Here is a 15,958-nt window from a genome sequence, read left to right on the forward strand (position 1 = left end):
GATATCAGAACATGTGTGTGATGTCAGGAACATGTGTGATATCACAACATGTGTGATATCAGAACATGTGTGTGATGTCAGGAACATGTGTGATATCACAACATGTGTGTGATATCACACACATGTTGTGATATCAGGAACATGTGTGTGATATCAGGAACATGTGTGATATCAGAACATGTGTGTGATATCAGGAACATGTGTGTGATATCAGGAACATGTGTGATATCAGAACATGTGTGTGATGTCAGGAACATGTGTGATATCAGAACATATGTGTGATGTCAGGAACATGTGTGATATCAGAACATGTGTGATATCAGGAACATGTGTGATATCAGAACATGTGTGATGTCAGAAACATGTGTGATATCAGAACATATGTGTGATGTCAGGAACATGTGTGATATCAGAACATATGTGTGATGTCAGGAACATGTGTGATATCAGATCAAAGCTCCCTGCTGTGTTTTACTGTCATCTTATTTGATCTATTTATTTTATCTACAATTCTAAATAATTCTAAATCCGATTTATTTGTTTTATATTCTATTGTGATCAAACTCTGAGTTGTCCCGTGTTTCATCACCAAGTCAGCCATTCTGTTTAAAAGATGAGATCTTTGTTTGGAGAGAAAGGAACTTTCTGGCACTGAGAGGGGAACTTCACCGGAAGTCAGACGGGTTGACTTTCAAAGTAAGAGCTTTTAAATGGTCTTTTGAAACCTGCAGAAGGAGGAGAAGAAGTACAAGAAAAAGAAAACGAAGAACAAGAAGGTGAAGAACAAGAAGAAGAATTAGGAGAAGGAGAAGGAGAAAGAGAAGAAGAAGAAGGAGAAGAAGGAATTATTTCCGGCCCATCCCTACGTAAACAAACGGCTCTTCTTTTGACAGGTTACCGGAAGCGCGTCACGGTGACGCGTCTCCGTAAGAGGAAGTGCTCCGCGGTGTGATTTGACGGAAGATGCAGAAGAACCGGGAGCTGCTGGTGAGTTTCTCGGTTTCACGGAGACTGTTGTCTCCGCGTGTCCGTGTCCTCTGGACCGGAAGCTGCGTCACACCCGTGAGCTCAGCTCCCGGTGAGCTGCTGCCGCTACCGGAAGCTCCGGGACCCGGAACCTCCGCGGCAGCTGGCGCGAGCCGCCGAGGTCGCTTCTGCTGGTTAGCCTGGGTTATAGTTAGCCTGGGTTATAGTTAGCCTGGGTTATGGTTAGCCTGGGTTATGGTTAGCCTGGGTTATAGTTAGCCTGGGTTATGTGTATGTATATGTATGGAGGGAAGCGAATATATATGCAAATGAAGTGATTGTAGACTGTAGTACAGGTGTACATGTACTATGTAGACTAGTACAGGTGTACATGTACTATGTAGACTAGTACAGGTGTACATGTACTATGTAGACTGTAGTACAGGTGTACATGTACTATGTAGACTAGTACAGGTGTACATGTACTATGTAGACTAGTACAGGTGTACATGTACTATGTAGACTAGTACAGGTGTACATGTACTATGTAGACTAGTACAGGTGTACATGTACTATGTAGACTGTAGTACAGGTGTACATGTACTATGTAGACTGTAGTACAGGTGTACATGTACTATGTAGACTAGTACAGGTGTACATGTACTATGTAGACTAGTACAGGTGTACATGTACTATGTAGACTAGTACAGGTGTACATGTACTATGTAGACTGTAGTACAGGTGTACATGTACTATGTAGACTGTAGTACAGGTGTACATGTACTATGTAGACTGTAGTACAGGTGTACATGTACTATGTAGACTAGTACAGGTGTACATGTACTATGTAGACTAGTACAGGTGTACATGTACTATGTAGACTAGTACAGGTGTACATGTACTATGTAGACTGTAGTACAGGTGTACATGTACTATGTAGACTAGTACAGGTGTACATGTACTATGTAGACTAGTACAGGTGTACATGTACTATGTAGACTGTAGTACAGGTGTACATGTACTATGTAGACTAGTACAGGTGTACATGTACTATGTAGACTGTAGTACAGGTGTACATGTACTATGTAGACTAGTACAGGTGTACATGTACTATGTAGACTAGTACAGGTGTACATGTACTATGTAGACTGTAGTACAGGTGTACATGTACTATGTAGACTAGTACAGGTGTACATGTACTATGTAGACTAGTACAGGTGTACATGTACTATGTAGACTAGTACAGGTGTACATGTACTATGTAGACTAGTACAGGTGTACATGTACTATGTAGACTAGTACAGGTGTACATGTACTATGTAGACTGTAGTACAGGTGTACATGTACTATGTAGACTAGTACAGGTGTACATGTACTATGTAGACTAGTACAGGTGTACATGTACTATGTAGACTGTAGTACAGGTGTACATGTACTATGTAGACTAGTACAGGTGTACATGTACTATGTAGACTGTAGTACAGGTGTACATGTACTATGTAGACTAGTACAGGTGTACATGTACTATGTAGACTGTAGTACAGGTGTACATGTACTATGTAGACTAGTACAGGTGTACATGTACTATGTACAAAGACACATCCTGTAACGTACGGTCTGTTAGAGTCTAACAAAGCAATCCATATCCATAGAAATCCCATATTAGTATCACTACATTACATAACATGCCAATGAATAAGGAAGCGGGAAGCAGACTGAGGAGGACAGACTGAGAGAAGCTGTACCTCCTGTCCTCCAGACGGTCTGTGACTTCTTGAAAGTAGGTGAGAAATACCTGAGAAGTATCTGGGCCTCAGAGGGAGGCGGGGCCTCTGGGCCTCAGAGGGAGGCGGGGCCTCTGGGCCTCAGAGGGAGGCGGGGCCTCTGGGCCTCAGAGGGAGGCGGGGCCTCTGGGCCTCAGAGGGAGGCGGGGCCTCTGGGCCTCAGGGGAAGGCGGGGCCTCTGGGCCTCAGAGGGAGGCGGGGCCTCAGGGGAAGGCGGGGCCTCTGGGCCTCAGGGGGAGGCGAGGCCTCTGGGCCTCAGGGGGAGGCGAGGCCTCTGGGCCTCAGGGGGAGGCGGGGCCTCAGGGGGAGACGGGGCCTCTGGGCCTCAGGGGGAGGCGGGGCCTCAGGGGGAGACGGGGCCTCAGGGGGAGGCGGGGCCTCAGGGGGAGGTGGGGCCTCAGGGGGAGGCGGGGCCTCTGGGCCTCAGGGGAGGTGGGGCCTCAGGGGGAGGCGGGGCCTCTGGGCCTCAGGGGGAGGTGGGGCCTCAGGGGGAGGCGGGGCCTCTGGGCCTCAGGGGAGGTGGGGTCTCAGGGGGAGGCGGGGCCTCTGGGCCTCAGGGGGAGACTGTTCATACTGGAAGGTTGGCCCTCACCTAATAGAATCATCAGATGTAAACCAGTGACTTCCTGGTTGCTGAGGATCAGAGCTCTAATGTGTGTGTGTGTGTGTGTGTGTGTGTGTGTGTGTGTGTGTGTGTGTGTGTGTGTGTGTGTGTGTGTGTGTGTGTGTGGCAGCTTTCCCAAAGACAACTCAGTGAAGATGAGACCATGGTCCCAGTACTAACCTCCAGGAAAGCCAGCGAACTCCCCATCCACGAAGTGGTGTGTGTCCTGCAGGTACGCTGTCCTCTGTGTCCTCTCTGTGTCCTCTCTGTGTCCTCTCTGTGTCCTCACTGTCTCCTCACTGTCTCCTCACTGTCTCCTCACTGTGTCCTCACTGTGTCCTCACTGTCTCCTCACTGTCTCCTCACTGTGTCCTCACTGTCTCCTCACTGTGTCCTCACTGTCTCCTCACTGTCTCCTCACTGTGTCCTCACTGTCTCCTCACTGTGTCCTCACTGTGTCCTCACTGTCTCCTCACTGTCTCCTCACTGTCTCCTCTCTGTGTCCTCACTGTCTCCTCTCTGTGTCCTCACTGTCTCCTCACTGTCTCCTCACTGTGTCCTCACTGTGTCCTCACTGTGTCCTCACTGTGTCCTCTCTGTCTCCTCACTGTGTCCTCACTGTGTCCTCACTGTGTCCTCTCTGTGTCCTCTTTGTGTCCTATATGTGTCCTCACTGTGTCCTCACTGTGTCCTCTCTGTGTCCTCTCTGTGTCCTCACTGTGTCCTCACTGTCTCCTCACTGTCTCCTCACTGTCTCCTCACTGTCTCCTCACTGTCTCCTCTCTGTGTCCTCACTGTCTCCTCACTGTCTCCTCACTGTCTCCTCACTGTGTCCTCACTGTGTCCTCACTGTGTCCTCACTGTGTCCTCACTGTCTCCTCACTGTGTCCTCTCTGTCTCCTCACTGTGTCCTCACTGTGTCCTCACTGTGTCCTCTCTGTGTCCTCTTTGTGTCCTATATGTGTCCTCACTGTGTCCTCACTGTGTCCTCTCTGTGTCCTCACTGTGTCCTCACTGTCTCCTCACTGTCTCCTCACTGTCTCCTCTCTGTGTCCTCACTGTGTCCTCACTGTGTCCTCACTGTCTCCTCTCTGTGTCCTCTCTGTGTCCTCTCTGTGTCCTCTCTGTGTCCTCTCTGTGTCCTCTTTGTGTCCTCACTGTCTCCTCTCTGTCTCCTCTCTGTGTCCTCTCTGTGTCCTCACTGTGTCCTCACTGTCTCCTCACTGTCTCCTCTCTGTGTCCTCTCTGTGTCCTCTCTGTGTCCTCTATGTGTCCTCACTGTCTCCTCTCTGTCTCCTCTCTGTGTCCTCACTGTCTCCTCTCTGTCTCCTCTCTGTGTCCTCTCTGTGTCCTCTTTGTGTCCTCTCTGTGTAATAACCTTACCTGTGGGTGTCCCTGCAGGCAGACCTGCAGCTCGGCCTGAACCAGGAGGAGGTGAGCCGCAGGAGGACTTACCACGGCTGGAACGAGTTCGACATCAGTGAAGAGGAGCCGCTATGGAGGAAATACATCTCCCAGGTAGCCTGCTCCTCTGAGGGGCCTACCCAGAGTCCTCCTGGTGCTCATGGTCCTCGTGGTCCACTGTGTCCTCGTGGTCCACTGTGTCCTCGTGGTCCACTGTGTCCTCGTGGTCCACTGTGTCCTCGTGGTCCACTGTGTCCTCGTGGTCCACTGTGTCCTCGTGGTCCACTGTGTCCTCGTGGAACAACCCTCAGACCCGCATATTGAAGCAGGCATCATGAAGTTTGAGGGCATATGGCGTTCCAACGGTCTGGAGGAGTCCTGGTTGGTTTGGCGGATAGTCTGAGAACATATAAGAAGGTCCTCCGTAATGCCAGAGGAGCCTACTACTCATCACTAATAGAGAAACACAAGAGCAACCCTAGGTTTCTCTTTAACACTGTGGCCAGGCTGGCTGAGAGTCACAGCTCGGTGGATCCGTGTATTCCTATAGACCTCAGTAGTAATGACTTCATGAACTTCTTCAATGGTAAGATTCTGGCTATTAGAGGCAGGATCGGTGATCTCCTGCCCTCGAGTACTGCCGGTCCATCCTCAGGTGGGATGGCCATGGAGGAGGCTGTGGGCCCTGTTGTGTGTCTGGATGAATGTTTTACCATCAACCTCGACCAACTGTCTTCAATGGTTTCTACTTCTAAATCGTCTACCTGTCTCCTGGACCCTGTTCAGACTAAGCTGTTTAAGGAAGTTGTACCTTTAATTAGCGCCTCTCTACTAGATATTATCAATGGGTCTTTAGTAACGGGTCATGGACCTCAGTCTTTTAAAGTAGCTGTAATGAACCCTCTTCTTAAGAAGCCACTCTGGATCCAGAGGTGTTGGCTAACTACAGACCTATCTCTAACCTTCCCTTCCTCTCTAAGATACTGGAGAAGGTAGTTGCAAACCAGCTGTGTGACTTTACATAACAATAGTTTATTTGAGTCAGGAGGATTGTCGCCGCGCTACAGATTTAAGATCCTCGAGGAAGATGAATGTGACACACCTTGTACTTTAAGACGTCAAATGTCTTTCAGTGCGTTGCTGGAAATAAATACTGAGTCAGAGGACCCACTATACCGGAAAAACCTGAACGCACCACGACTGTCACATAACAAAGGCAGCCTGAGGACATTTGTATAGACCTGGTACAGGACTGGGTCTGACTAAGACCTGGTACAGGACTGGGTCTGACTAAGACCTGGTACAGGACTGGGTCTGACTAAGACCTGGTACAGGACCGGGTCTTTGACTAAGACCTGGTACAGGACCGGGTCTGACTAAGACCTGGTACAGGACCGGGTCTCTGACTAAGACCTGGTACAGGACCGAGTTTCTGACGAAGACCTGGTACAGGACCGGGTCTGACTAAGACCTGGTACAGGACCGAGTCTCTGACTAAGACCTGGTACAGGACCGGGTCTTTGACTAATACCTGGTACAGGACCGAGTCTCTGACTAAGACCTGGTACAGGACCGGGTCTCTGACTAAGACCTGGTACAGGACCGGGTCTCTGACTAAGACCTGGTACAGGACCGGGTCTTTGACTAATACCTGGTACAGGACCGAGTCTCTGACTAAGACCTGGTACAGGACCGGGTCTCTGACTAAGACCTGGTACAGGACCGGGTCTCTGACTAAGACCTGGTACAGGACCGGGTCTGACTAAGACCTGGTACAGGACCGAGTCTCTGACTAAGACCTGGTACAGGACCGGGTCTTTGACTAAGACCTGGTTCTCACTAACCCCCTGCCGTCTCTCTCAGTTCAAAGATCCTCTCATCCTGCTGCTGTTGGCGTCGGCCGTCATCAGCGTCCTCATGCACCAGTTTGATGACGCCATCAGCATCACTGTGGTACGTTCTACACGGAGAACACTAGAACCTTGACTGACTGAAGGTATAACAGAACCAGCTGATGGAGAACCGTGGAAGTGAATACTGAGCACTAGATCAGATGGTGGAACTAGAGGGACCAGATTAACCTTTCTCTCTCGCTCTCTCTCTGTCTCTCTCCTTCTGTCTCTCTCTCTCTCGCTCTCTCTCTGTCTCTCTCCTTCTGTCTCTCTCTCTCTCCTTCTCTCTGTCTCTCTCTCTCTCTGTCTCTCTCCTTCTGTCTCTCTCTCTCTCTCCTTCTCTCTCTCTCCTTCTCTCTGTCTCTCTCTCCTCTCTGTCTCTCTCTCCTCTCTGTCTCTCTCTCTCTCTCCTTCTGTCTCTCTCTCTCTCTCTCCTTCTCTCTGTCTCTCTCTCCTCTCTGTCTCTCTCTCCTCCCTGTCTCCTTCTCTCTCTCTCTCTCTCTCTCTCTTTGTGTCTCTCTCTCTCAGGCCATCATCATAGTAGTGACGGTTGCTTTTGTCCAGGTGAGTCCTGTTTATAAAATAAAATCATGTTTTATGTTTATTCTTATGGCCACAATAAATTAATGTGTGTGTGTGTGTGTGTGTGTAGGAGTATCGATCAGAGAAGTCTCTAGAAGAACTGGGGAAGCTGGTGCCTCCAGAATGTCACTGGTGAGAATTTATTTGTTCTTCATATATATATACACACACACACACACACACACACTGTGACGTGTTTGAACCTTGTGTTCTCAGTGTGAGGGACGGACACCTGGAGCACCTTCTGGCCAGAGAGCTGGTTCCTGGAGACACCGTCTGTCTGTCGGTGGGGGAGAGAGTCCCAGCAGACCTGAGGCTGGTGGAGGTACACACACACACTATAACACTCTCTCTCTCTCTCTCTCTCTTACCAGCTCAATCATGGTATGAAACTGAACTTCAGGACAGGAAGGCACTCCAGTGTGTGACAAAAACTTCACAGTTCATCTCAGGAGCAGCTTCACCTCTACAGGACATTTACACACCACATCATCAGGGACAGAACGCACCACATCATCAGGGACAGAACGCACCACATCATCAGGGACAGAACGCACCACATCATCAGGGACAGAACGCACCACATCATCAGGGACAGAACGCACCACATCATCAGGGACAGAACGCACCAACACTGTCTCCCTCTCCTCTTGGACCTGACCTGTCTCCCTCTCATGGTGGACCTGACCTGTCTGACCCCCTGACCTGTCTGCCCCCAGGCCTCAGACCTGTGTGTGGATGAGTCCAGTCTGACCGGTGAGACGTCTCCGTGCTCCAAGTCCACCGTCCACCAGCCCTCCAGCGGAGACATCGCCTCCCGCAGCAACGTGGCCTTCATGGGGACGCTGGTGCGCTGCGGCAGAGCCAAGGTACCTGCTGCTCCTCCTGCTCCTCCTCCTCTTCCTGCTCCTCCTCCTCCCCTTCCTGTTGGAAGGTAAACAGCTTCCTGGTTGTGGATGTGAGGACTTCCCCTGCAGACCTTTTAGAACCAGCAAAATGAGGTTCTGTGTGAGTCCAGTGAGTGACGTCCCGGTTCTGGTCCTGGTTCTTCTCTTTCAGCTTTTATAAAACCATGTGGCCGCGATGCTGCCGGACCTCTTCAGTCGGAGTGTTTCATGATCTTTGTGGTTTTATTATTTGTTGTTGTTGAACATTTTGAATTCTTTAAGTTATTCCTCTGAATATTCTACGTTGTTGTTGAAACCCTTTATGAAGGCGGTGGACTGAAGCTCACACGTGAGCAGTGGTTCCTGTGGTCTGGGTTTGGATCTGAACTCGGTCCTGAACCAGAACACAGAACTCAGGACTGACATGAGATATCTTCCTCAGGGCATCGTCATCGGGACCGGAGAGAACTCTGAGTTTGGGGAGGTTTTCAAGATGATGCAAGCAGAAGAGGTACGTGGGTCTGAATCTGATCTGGACTCTAGCAGAACATCTGAATCTGAACTGGACTCTAGCAGAACATCTGAATCTGATCTGGACTCTAGCAGAGCGGTTCCTCCAGTCTGTTTTTAGCTTCAAGTGAAGTCCAGACATTAAGACCTGAGGACGCATCACAGCGTGTCTCTGGTTATGGACTTCAAAGGCTTCACTAACAAAGCAGCTGTTGTAGCTCCATTTCAGTTCAGACAGGTACCGCTCTATTCCAAAGTAGAACACTATTCAACCTGCTGCAGGTTCTGATGTAGAGCTACAGACTAGACTCACCTGCTGCAAGTTCTCTTTGTAGAGCTACAGACTAGACTCACCTGCTGCAGGTTCTGATGTAGAGCTACAGACTAGACTCCTCTCTCTTCATTGTTTCCTGTGTGTTGTGTTCAGGCTCCTAAGACTCCGCTGCAGAAGAGCATGGACCTGCTGGGGAAGCAGCTGTCGCTCTACTCCTTCGGCATCATCGGTGTGTTGGTGTTCAGTCCTCTTCATCTCCTCTTCGAACCTCGTCATCATGTCTCTGTGTTAACAGTGTTGTCTGGTTCTCAGGGGTCATCATGCTGATGGGCTGGCTGCAGGGGAAGAGGATCCTGGACATGTTCACTATTGGAGTCAGGTAGCTGACGTCTGTCTGTGCAATACGTATTAACACAACACAAGAACAGCCACCAGTAGAAACACAAGAACAGCCACCAATAGAAACACAACACAAGAACAGCCACCAGTAGAAACACAACACAAGAACAGCCACCAGTAGAAACACAACACAAGAACAGCCACCAGTAGAAACACAACACAAGAACGACCACCAGTAGAAACACAACACAAGAACGGCCACCAGTAGAAACACAACACAAGAACAGCCACCAGTAGAAACGCAACACAAGAACAGCCACCAGTAGAAACGCAACACAAGAACAGCCACCAATGAAAACACAACACAAGAACAGCCACCAGTAGAAACGCAAAACAACACGAGAACAGCCACCAATAGAAACGCAACACGAGAACAGCCACCAATAGAAACGCAACACGAGAACAGCCACCAATAGAAACGCAACACGAGAACAGCCACCAATAGAAACGCAACGCAAGAACAGCCACCAATAGAAACGCAACGCAAGAACAGCCACCAATAGAAACGCAACGCGAGAACAGCCACCAATAGAAACGCAACGCGAGAACAGCCACCAATAGAAACGCAACGCGAGAACAGCCACCAATAGAAACGCAACGCGAGAACAGCCACCAATAGAAACGCAACGCGAGAACAGCCACCAATAGAAACGCAACACAAGAACAGCCACCAATAGAAACGCAACGCAAGAACAGCCACCAATAGAAACGCAACGCAAGAACAGCCACCAGTAGAAACGCAACGCAAGAACAGCCACCAATATAAACGCAACGCAAGAACAGCCACCAATAGAAACGCAACGCAAAAACAGCCACCAATAGAAACGCAACGCAAGAACAGCCACCAATAGAAACGCAAAACTACACAAGAACAGCCACCAATAGAAACGCAACGCAAGAACAGCCACCAGTAGAAAGGCAACACAAGAACAGCCACCAATAGAAACGCAACACAACACAAGAACAGCCACCAATAGAAACGCAACGCAAGAACAGCCACCAGTAGAAATGCAACGCAAGAACAGCCACCAGTAGAAATGCAAGGCAAGAACAGCCACCAGTAGAAATGCAACGCAAGAACAGCCACCAGTAGAAACGCAACACAAGAACAGCCACCAGTAGAAACACAACACAAGAACAGCCACCAGTAGAAACACAACACAAGAACAGCCACCAGTAGAAACACAACACAAGAACAGCCACCAGTAGAAACACAACACAAGAACAGCCACCAGTAGAAACACAACACAAGAACAGCCACAAGTAGAAACGCAACGCAAGAACAGCCACCAGTAGAAACGCAACGCAAGAACAGCCACCAATAGAAACACAAAACAACACAAGAACAGCCACCAATAGAAACGCAACACGAGAACAGCCACCAATAGAAACGCAACGCAAGAACAGCCACCAATAGAAACGCAACGCAAGAACAGCCACCAATAGAAACGCAATGCGAGAACAGCCACCAATAGAAATGCAACGTGAGAACAGCCACCAATAGAAATGCAACGCAAGAACAGCCACCAATAGAAACGCAACGCAAGAACAGCCACCAATAGAAACGCAACGCAAGAACAGCCACCAATAGAAACGCAACGCAAGAACAGCCACCAATAGAAACGCAACGCAAGAACAGCCACCAATAGAAACGCAACGCAAGAACAGCCACCAGTAGAAACGCAACGCAAGAACAGCCACCAGTAGAAACGCAACGCAAGAACAGCCACCAGTAGAAACGCAACGCAAGAACAGCCACCAGTAGACACGCAACGCAAGAACAGCCACCAGTAGACACGCAACGCGAGAACAGCCACCAGTAGACACGCAACGCAAGAACAGCCACCAGTAGACACGCAACGCGAGAACAGCCACCAGTAGACACGCAACGCAAGAACAGCCACCAGTAGAAACGCAACGCAAGAACAGCCACCAGTAGACACGCAACGCAAGAACAGCCACCAGTAGAAAGGCAACACAAGAACAGCCACCAATAGAAACGCAACACAACACAAGAACAGCCACCAATAGAAACGCAACGCAAGAACAGCCACCAGTAGAAATGCAACGCAAGAACAGCCACCAGTAGAAATGCAAGGCAAGAACAGCCACCAGTAGAAATGCAACGCAAGAACAGCCACCAGTAGAAACGCAACACAAGAACAGCCACCAGTAGAAACACAACACAAGAACAGCCACCAGTAGAAACACAACACAAGAACAGCCACCAGTAGAAACACAACACAAGAACAGCCACCAGTAGAAACACAACACAAGAACAGCCACCAGTAGAAACACAACACAAGAACAGCCACAAGTAGAAACGCAACGCAAGAACAGCCACCAGTAGAAACGCAACGCAAGAACAGCCACCAATAGAAACACAAAACAACACAAGAACAGCCACCAATAGAAACGCAACACGAGAACAGCCACCAATAGAAACGCAACGCAAGAACAGCCACCAATAGAAACGCAACGCAAGAACAGCCACCAATAGAAACGCAATGCGAGAACAGCCACCAATAGAAATGCAACGTGAGAACAGCCACCAATAGAAATGCAACGCAAGAACAGCCACCAATAGAAACGCAACGCAAGAACAGCCACCAATAGAAACGCAACGCAAGAACAGCCACCAATAGAAACGCAACGCAAGAACAGCCACCAATAGAAACGCAACGCAAGAACAGCCACCAATAGAAACGCAACGCAAGAACAGCCACCAGTAGAAACGCAACGCAAGAACAGCCACCAGTAGAAACGCAACGCAAGAACAGCCACCAGTAGAAACGCAACGCAAGAACAGCCACCAGTAGACACGCAACGCAAGAACAGCCACCAGTAGACACGCAACGCGAGAACAGCCACCAGTAGACACGCAACGCAAGAACAGCCACCAGTAGACACGCAACGCGAGAACAGCCACCAGTAGACACGCAACGCAAGAACAGCCACCAGTAGAAACGCAACGCAAGAACAGCCACCAGTAGACACGCAACGCAAGAACAGCCACCAGTAGAAACGCAACGCAAGAACAGCCACCATTAGAAACACAACACAAGAACAGCCACCAGTAGAAACGCAACGCAAGAACAGCCACCAATAGAAACGCAACGCAAGAACAGCCACCAATAGAAATGCAAAACAACACAAGAACAGCCACCAATAGAAACACAACACAAGAACAGCCACCAATAGAAACACAACACAAGAACAGCCACCAATTGAAACGCAACGCAAGAACAGCCACCAATAGAAATGCAACACAAGAACAGCCACCAAAAGAAACACAAAACAACACAAGAACAGCCACCAATAGAAATGCAAAACAACACAAGAACAGCCACCAATAGAAACACAACACAAGAACAGACACCAGTAGAAACGCAACGCAAGAACAGTCACCAATAGAAACACAAAACAACACAAGAACAGCCACCAATAGAAACGCAACACGAGAACAGCCACCAATAGAAACGCAACGCAAGAACAGCCACCAATAGTAACGCAACGCGAGAACAGCCACCAATAGAAACGCAACGCGAGAACAGCCACCAATAGAAACGCAAGGCAAGAACAGCCACCAGTAGAAACGCAACGCAAGAACAGCCACCAGTAGAAACGCAACACAAGAACAGCCACCAGTAGAAACGCAACACAAGAACAGCCACCAATGAAAACACAACACAAGAACAGCCACCAGTAGAAACGCAAAACAACACGAGAACAGCCACCAATAGAAACGCAACACGAGAACAGCCACCAATAGAAACGCAACACGAGAACAGCCACCAATAGAAACGCAACACGAGAACAGCCACCAATAGAAACGCAACGCAAGAACAGCCACCAATAGAAACGCAACGCAAGAACAGCCACCAATAGAAACGCAACGCGAGAACAGCCACCAATAGAAACGCAACGCGAGAACAGCCACCAATAGAAACGCAACGCGAGAACAGCCACCAATAGAAACGCAACGCGAGAACAGCCACCAATAGAAACGCAACACAAGAACAGCCACCAATAGAAACGCAACGCAAGAACAGCCACCAATAGAAACGCAACGCAAGAACAGCCACCAATAGAAACGCAACGCAAGAACAGCCACCAATAGAAACGCAACGCAAGAACAGCCACCAATAGAAACGCAACGCAAAAACAGCCACCAATAGAAACGCAACGCAAGAACAGCCACCAATAGAAACGCAAAACTACACAAGAACAGCCACCAATAGAAACGCAACGCAAGAACAGCCACCAGTAGAAAGGCAACACAAGAACAGCCACCAATAGAAACGCAACACAACACAAGAACAGCCACCAATAGAAACGCAACGCAAGAACAGCCACCAGTAGAAATGCAACGCAAGAACAGCCACCAGTAGAAATGCAAGGCAAGAACAGCCACCAGTAGAAACGCAACACAAGAACAGCCACCAGTAGAAACACAACACAAGAACAGCCACCAGTAGAAACACAACACAAGAACAGCCACCAGTAGAAACACAACACAAGAACAGCCACCAGTAGAAACACAACACAAGAACAGCCACCAGTAGAAACGCAACGCAAGAACAGCCACCAGTAGAAACGCAACGCAAGAACAGCCACCAATAGAAACACAAAACAACACAAGAACAGCCACCAATAGAAACGCAACACGAGAACAGCCACCAATAGAAACGCAACGCAAGAACAGCCACCAGTAGAAACGCAACGCAAGAACAGCCACCAGTAGAAACGCAACGCAAGAACAGCCACCAGTAGAAACGCAACGCAAGAACAGCCACCAGTAGACACGCAACGCAAGAACAGCCACCAGTAGACACGCAACGCGAGAACAGCCACCAGTAGACACGCAACGCGAGAACAGCCACCAGTAGACACGCAACGCGAGAACAGCCACCAGTAGACACGCAACGCAAGAACAGCCACCAGTAGACACGCAACGCAAGAACAGCCACCAGTAGAAACGCAACGCAAGAACAGCCACCATTAGAAACGCAACGCAAGAACAGCCACCAATAGAAACACAACGCAAGAACAGCCACCAATAGAAATGCAAAACAACACAAGAACAGCCACCAATAGAAACACAACACAAGAACAGCCACCAATAGAAACACAACACAAGAACAGCCACCAATTGAAACGCAACGCAAGAACAGCCACCAATAGAAATGCAACACAAGAACAGCCACCAAAAGAAACACAAAACAACACAAGAACAGCCACCAATAGAAATGCAAAACAACACAAGAACAGCCACCAATAGAAACACAACACAAGAACAGCCACCAATAGAAACACAACACAAGAACAGCCACCAGTAGAAACGCAACGCAAGAACAGCCACCAATAGAAACGCAACGCAAGAACAGCCACCAATAGAAACGCAACGCAAGAACAGCCACCAATAGAAACGCAACGCAAGAACAGCCACCAGTAGAAACGCAACGCAAGAACAGCCACCAGTAGAAACGCAACGCAAGAACAGCCACCAGTAGAAACGCAACGCAAGAACAGCCACCAGTAGACACGCAACGCGAGAACAGCCACCAGTAGACACGCAACGCAAGAACAGCCACCAGTAGACACGCAACGCAAGAACAGCCACCAGTAGACACGCAACGCAAGAACAGCCACCAGTAGAAACGCAACGCAAGAACAGCCACCATTAGAAACACAACACAAGAACAGCCACCAGTAGAAACGCAACGCAAGAACAGCCACCAATAGAAACACAACGCAAGAACAGCCACCAATAGAAATGCAAAACAACACAAGAACAGCCACCAATAGAAACACAACACAAGAACAGCCACCAATAGAAACACAACACAAGAACAGCCACCAATTGAAACGCAACGCAAGAACAGCCACCAATAGAAATGCAACACAAGAACAGCCACCAAAAGAAACACAAAACAACACAAGAACAGCCACCAATAGAAATGCAAAACAACACAAGAACAGCCACCAATAGAAACACAACACAAGAACAGCCACCAATAGAAACACAACACAAGAACAGCCACCAATAGAAATGCAACGTGAGAACAGCCACCAATAGAAATGCAACGCAAGAACAGCCACCAATAGAAATGCAACGCAAGAACAGCCACCAATAGAAACGCAACGCAAGAACAGCCACCAATAGAAACGCAACGCAAGAACAGCCACCAGTAGAAACGCAACGCAAGAACAGCCACCAGTAGAAACGCAACGCAAGAACAGCCACCAGTAGAAACGCAACGCAAGAACAGCCACCAGTAGAAACGCAACGCAAGAACAGCCACCAGTAGAAACGCAACGCAAGAACAGCCACCAGTAGACACGCAACGCAAGAACAGCCACCAGTAGACACGCAACACAAGAACAGCCACCAGTAGACACACAACACAAGAACAGCCACCAGTAGAAACGCAACACAAGAACAGCCACCAGTAGAAACGCAACACAAGAACAGCCACCAGTAGAAACGCAACGCAAGAACAGCCACCAGTAGAAATGCAACGCAAGAACAGCCACCAGTAGAAACACAAAACAACGCAAGAACAGCCACCAATAGAAACACAAAACAACACAAGAACAGCCACCAATAGAAACGCAAAACAACGCAAGAACAGCCACCAATAGAAACGCAACGC

At 48.9% G+C, this 15,958-nt stretch overlaps 1 protein-coding gene across 1 annotated transcript in view; it reads left to right on the forward strand.

The window, feature by feature from the left end:
• Window positions 1-963: 963 nt before the first annotated feature.
• The window catches only part of atp2c1 (ATPase secretory pathway Ca2+ transporting 1), a gene marked incomplete at its 5' end in the record, with an annotated part of 28,735 nt that continues 13,740 nt past the window's right edge, over window positions 964-15,958 (forward strand). The window contains 11 exons of the mRNA XM_079227209.1: window positions 964-987; window positions 3,485-3,586; window positions 4,756-4,872; window positions 6,622-6,711; window positions 7,179-7,214; window positions 7,303-7,364; window positions 7,449-7,557; window positions 7,952-8,101; window positions 8,562-8,630; window positions 9,057-9,132; window positions 9,216-9,282. Of these exons, the coding sequence (XP_079083335.1) occupies window positions 964-987; window positions 3,485-3,586; window positions 4,756-4,872; window positions 6,622-6,711; window positions 7,179-7,214; window positions 7,303-7,364; window positions 7,449-7,557; window positions 7,952-8,101; window positions 8,562-8,630; window positions 9,057-9,132; window positions 9,216-9,282 (902 nt within the window). The remainder of the gene's footprint in view (window positions 988-3,484; window positions 3,587-4,755; window positions 4,873-6,621; window positions 6,712-7,178; window positions 7,215-7,302; window positions 7,365-7,448; window positions 7,558-7,951; window positions 8,102-8,561; window positions 8,631-9,056; window positions 9,133-9,215; window positions 9,283-15,958) is intronic.

The sequence above is a fragment of the Taurulus bubalis genome, assembly GCF_910589615.1.
Source record: "Taurulus bubalis genome assembly, chromosome: 12".
Classification (NCBI taxonomy): Eukaryota; Metazoa; Chordata; class Actinopteri; order Perciformes; family Cottidae; genus Taurulus; species Taurulus bubalis.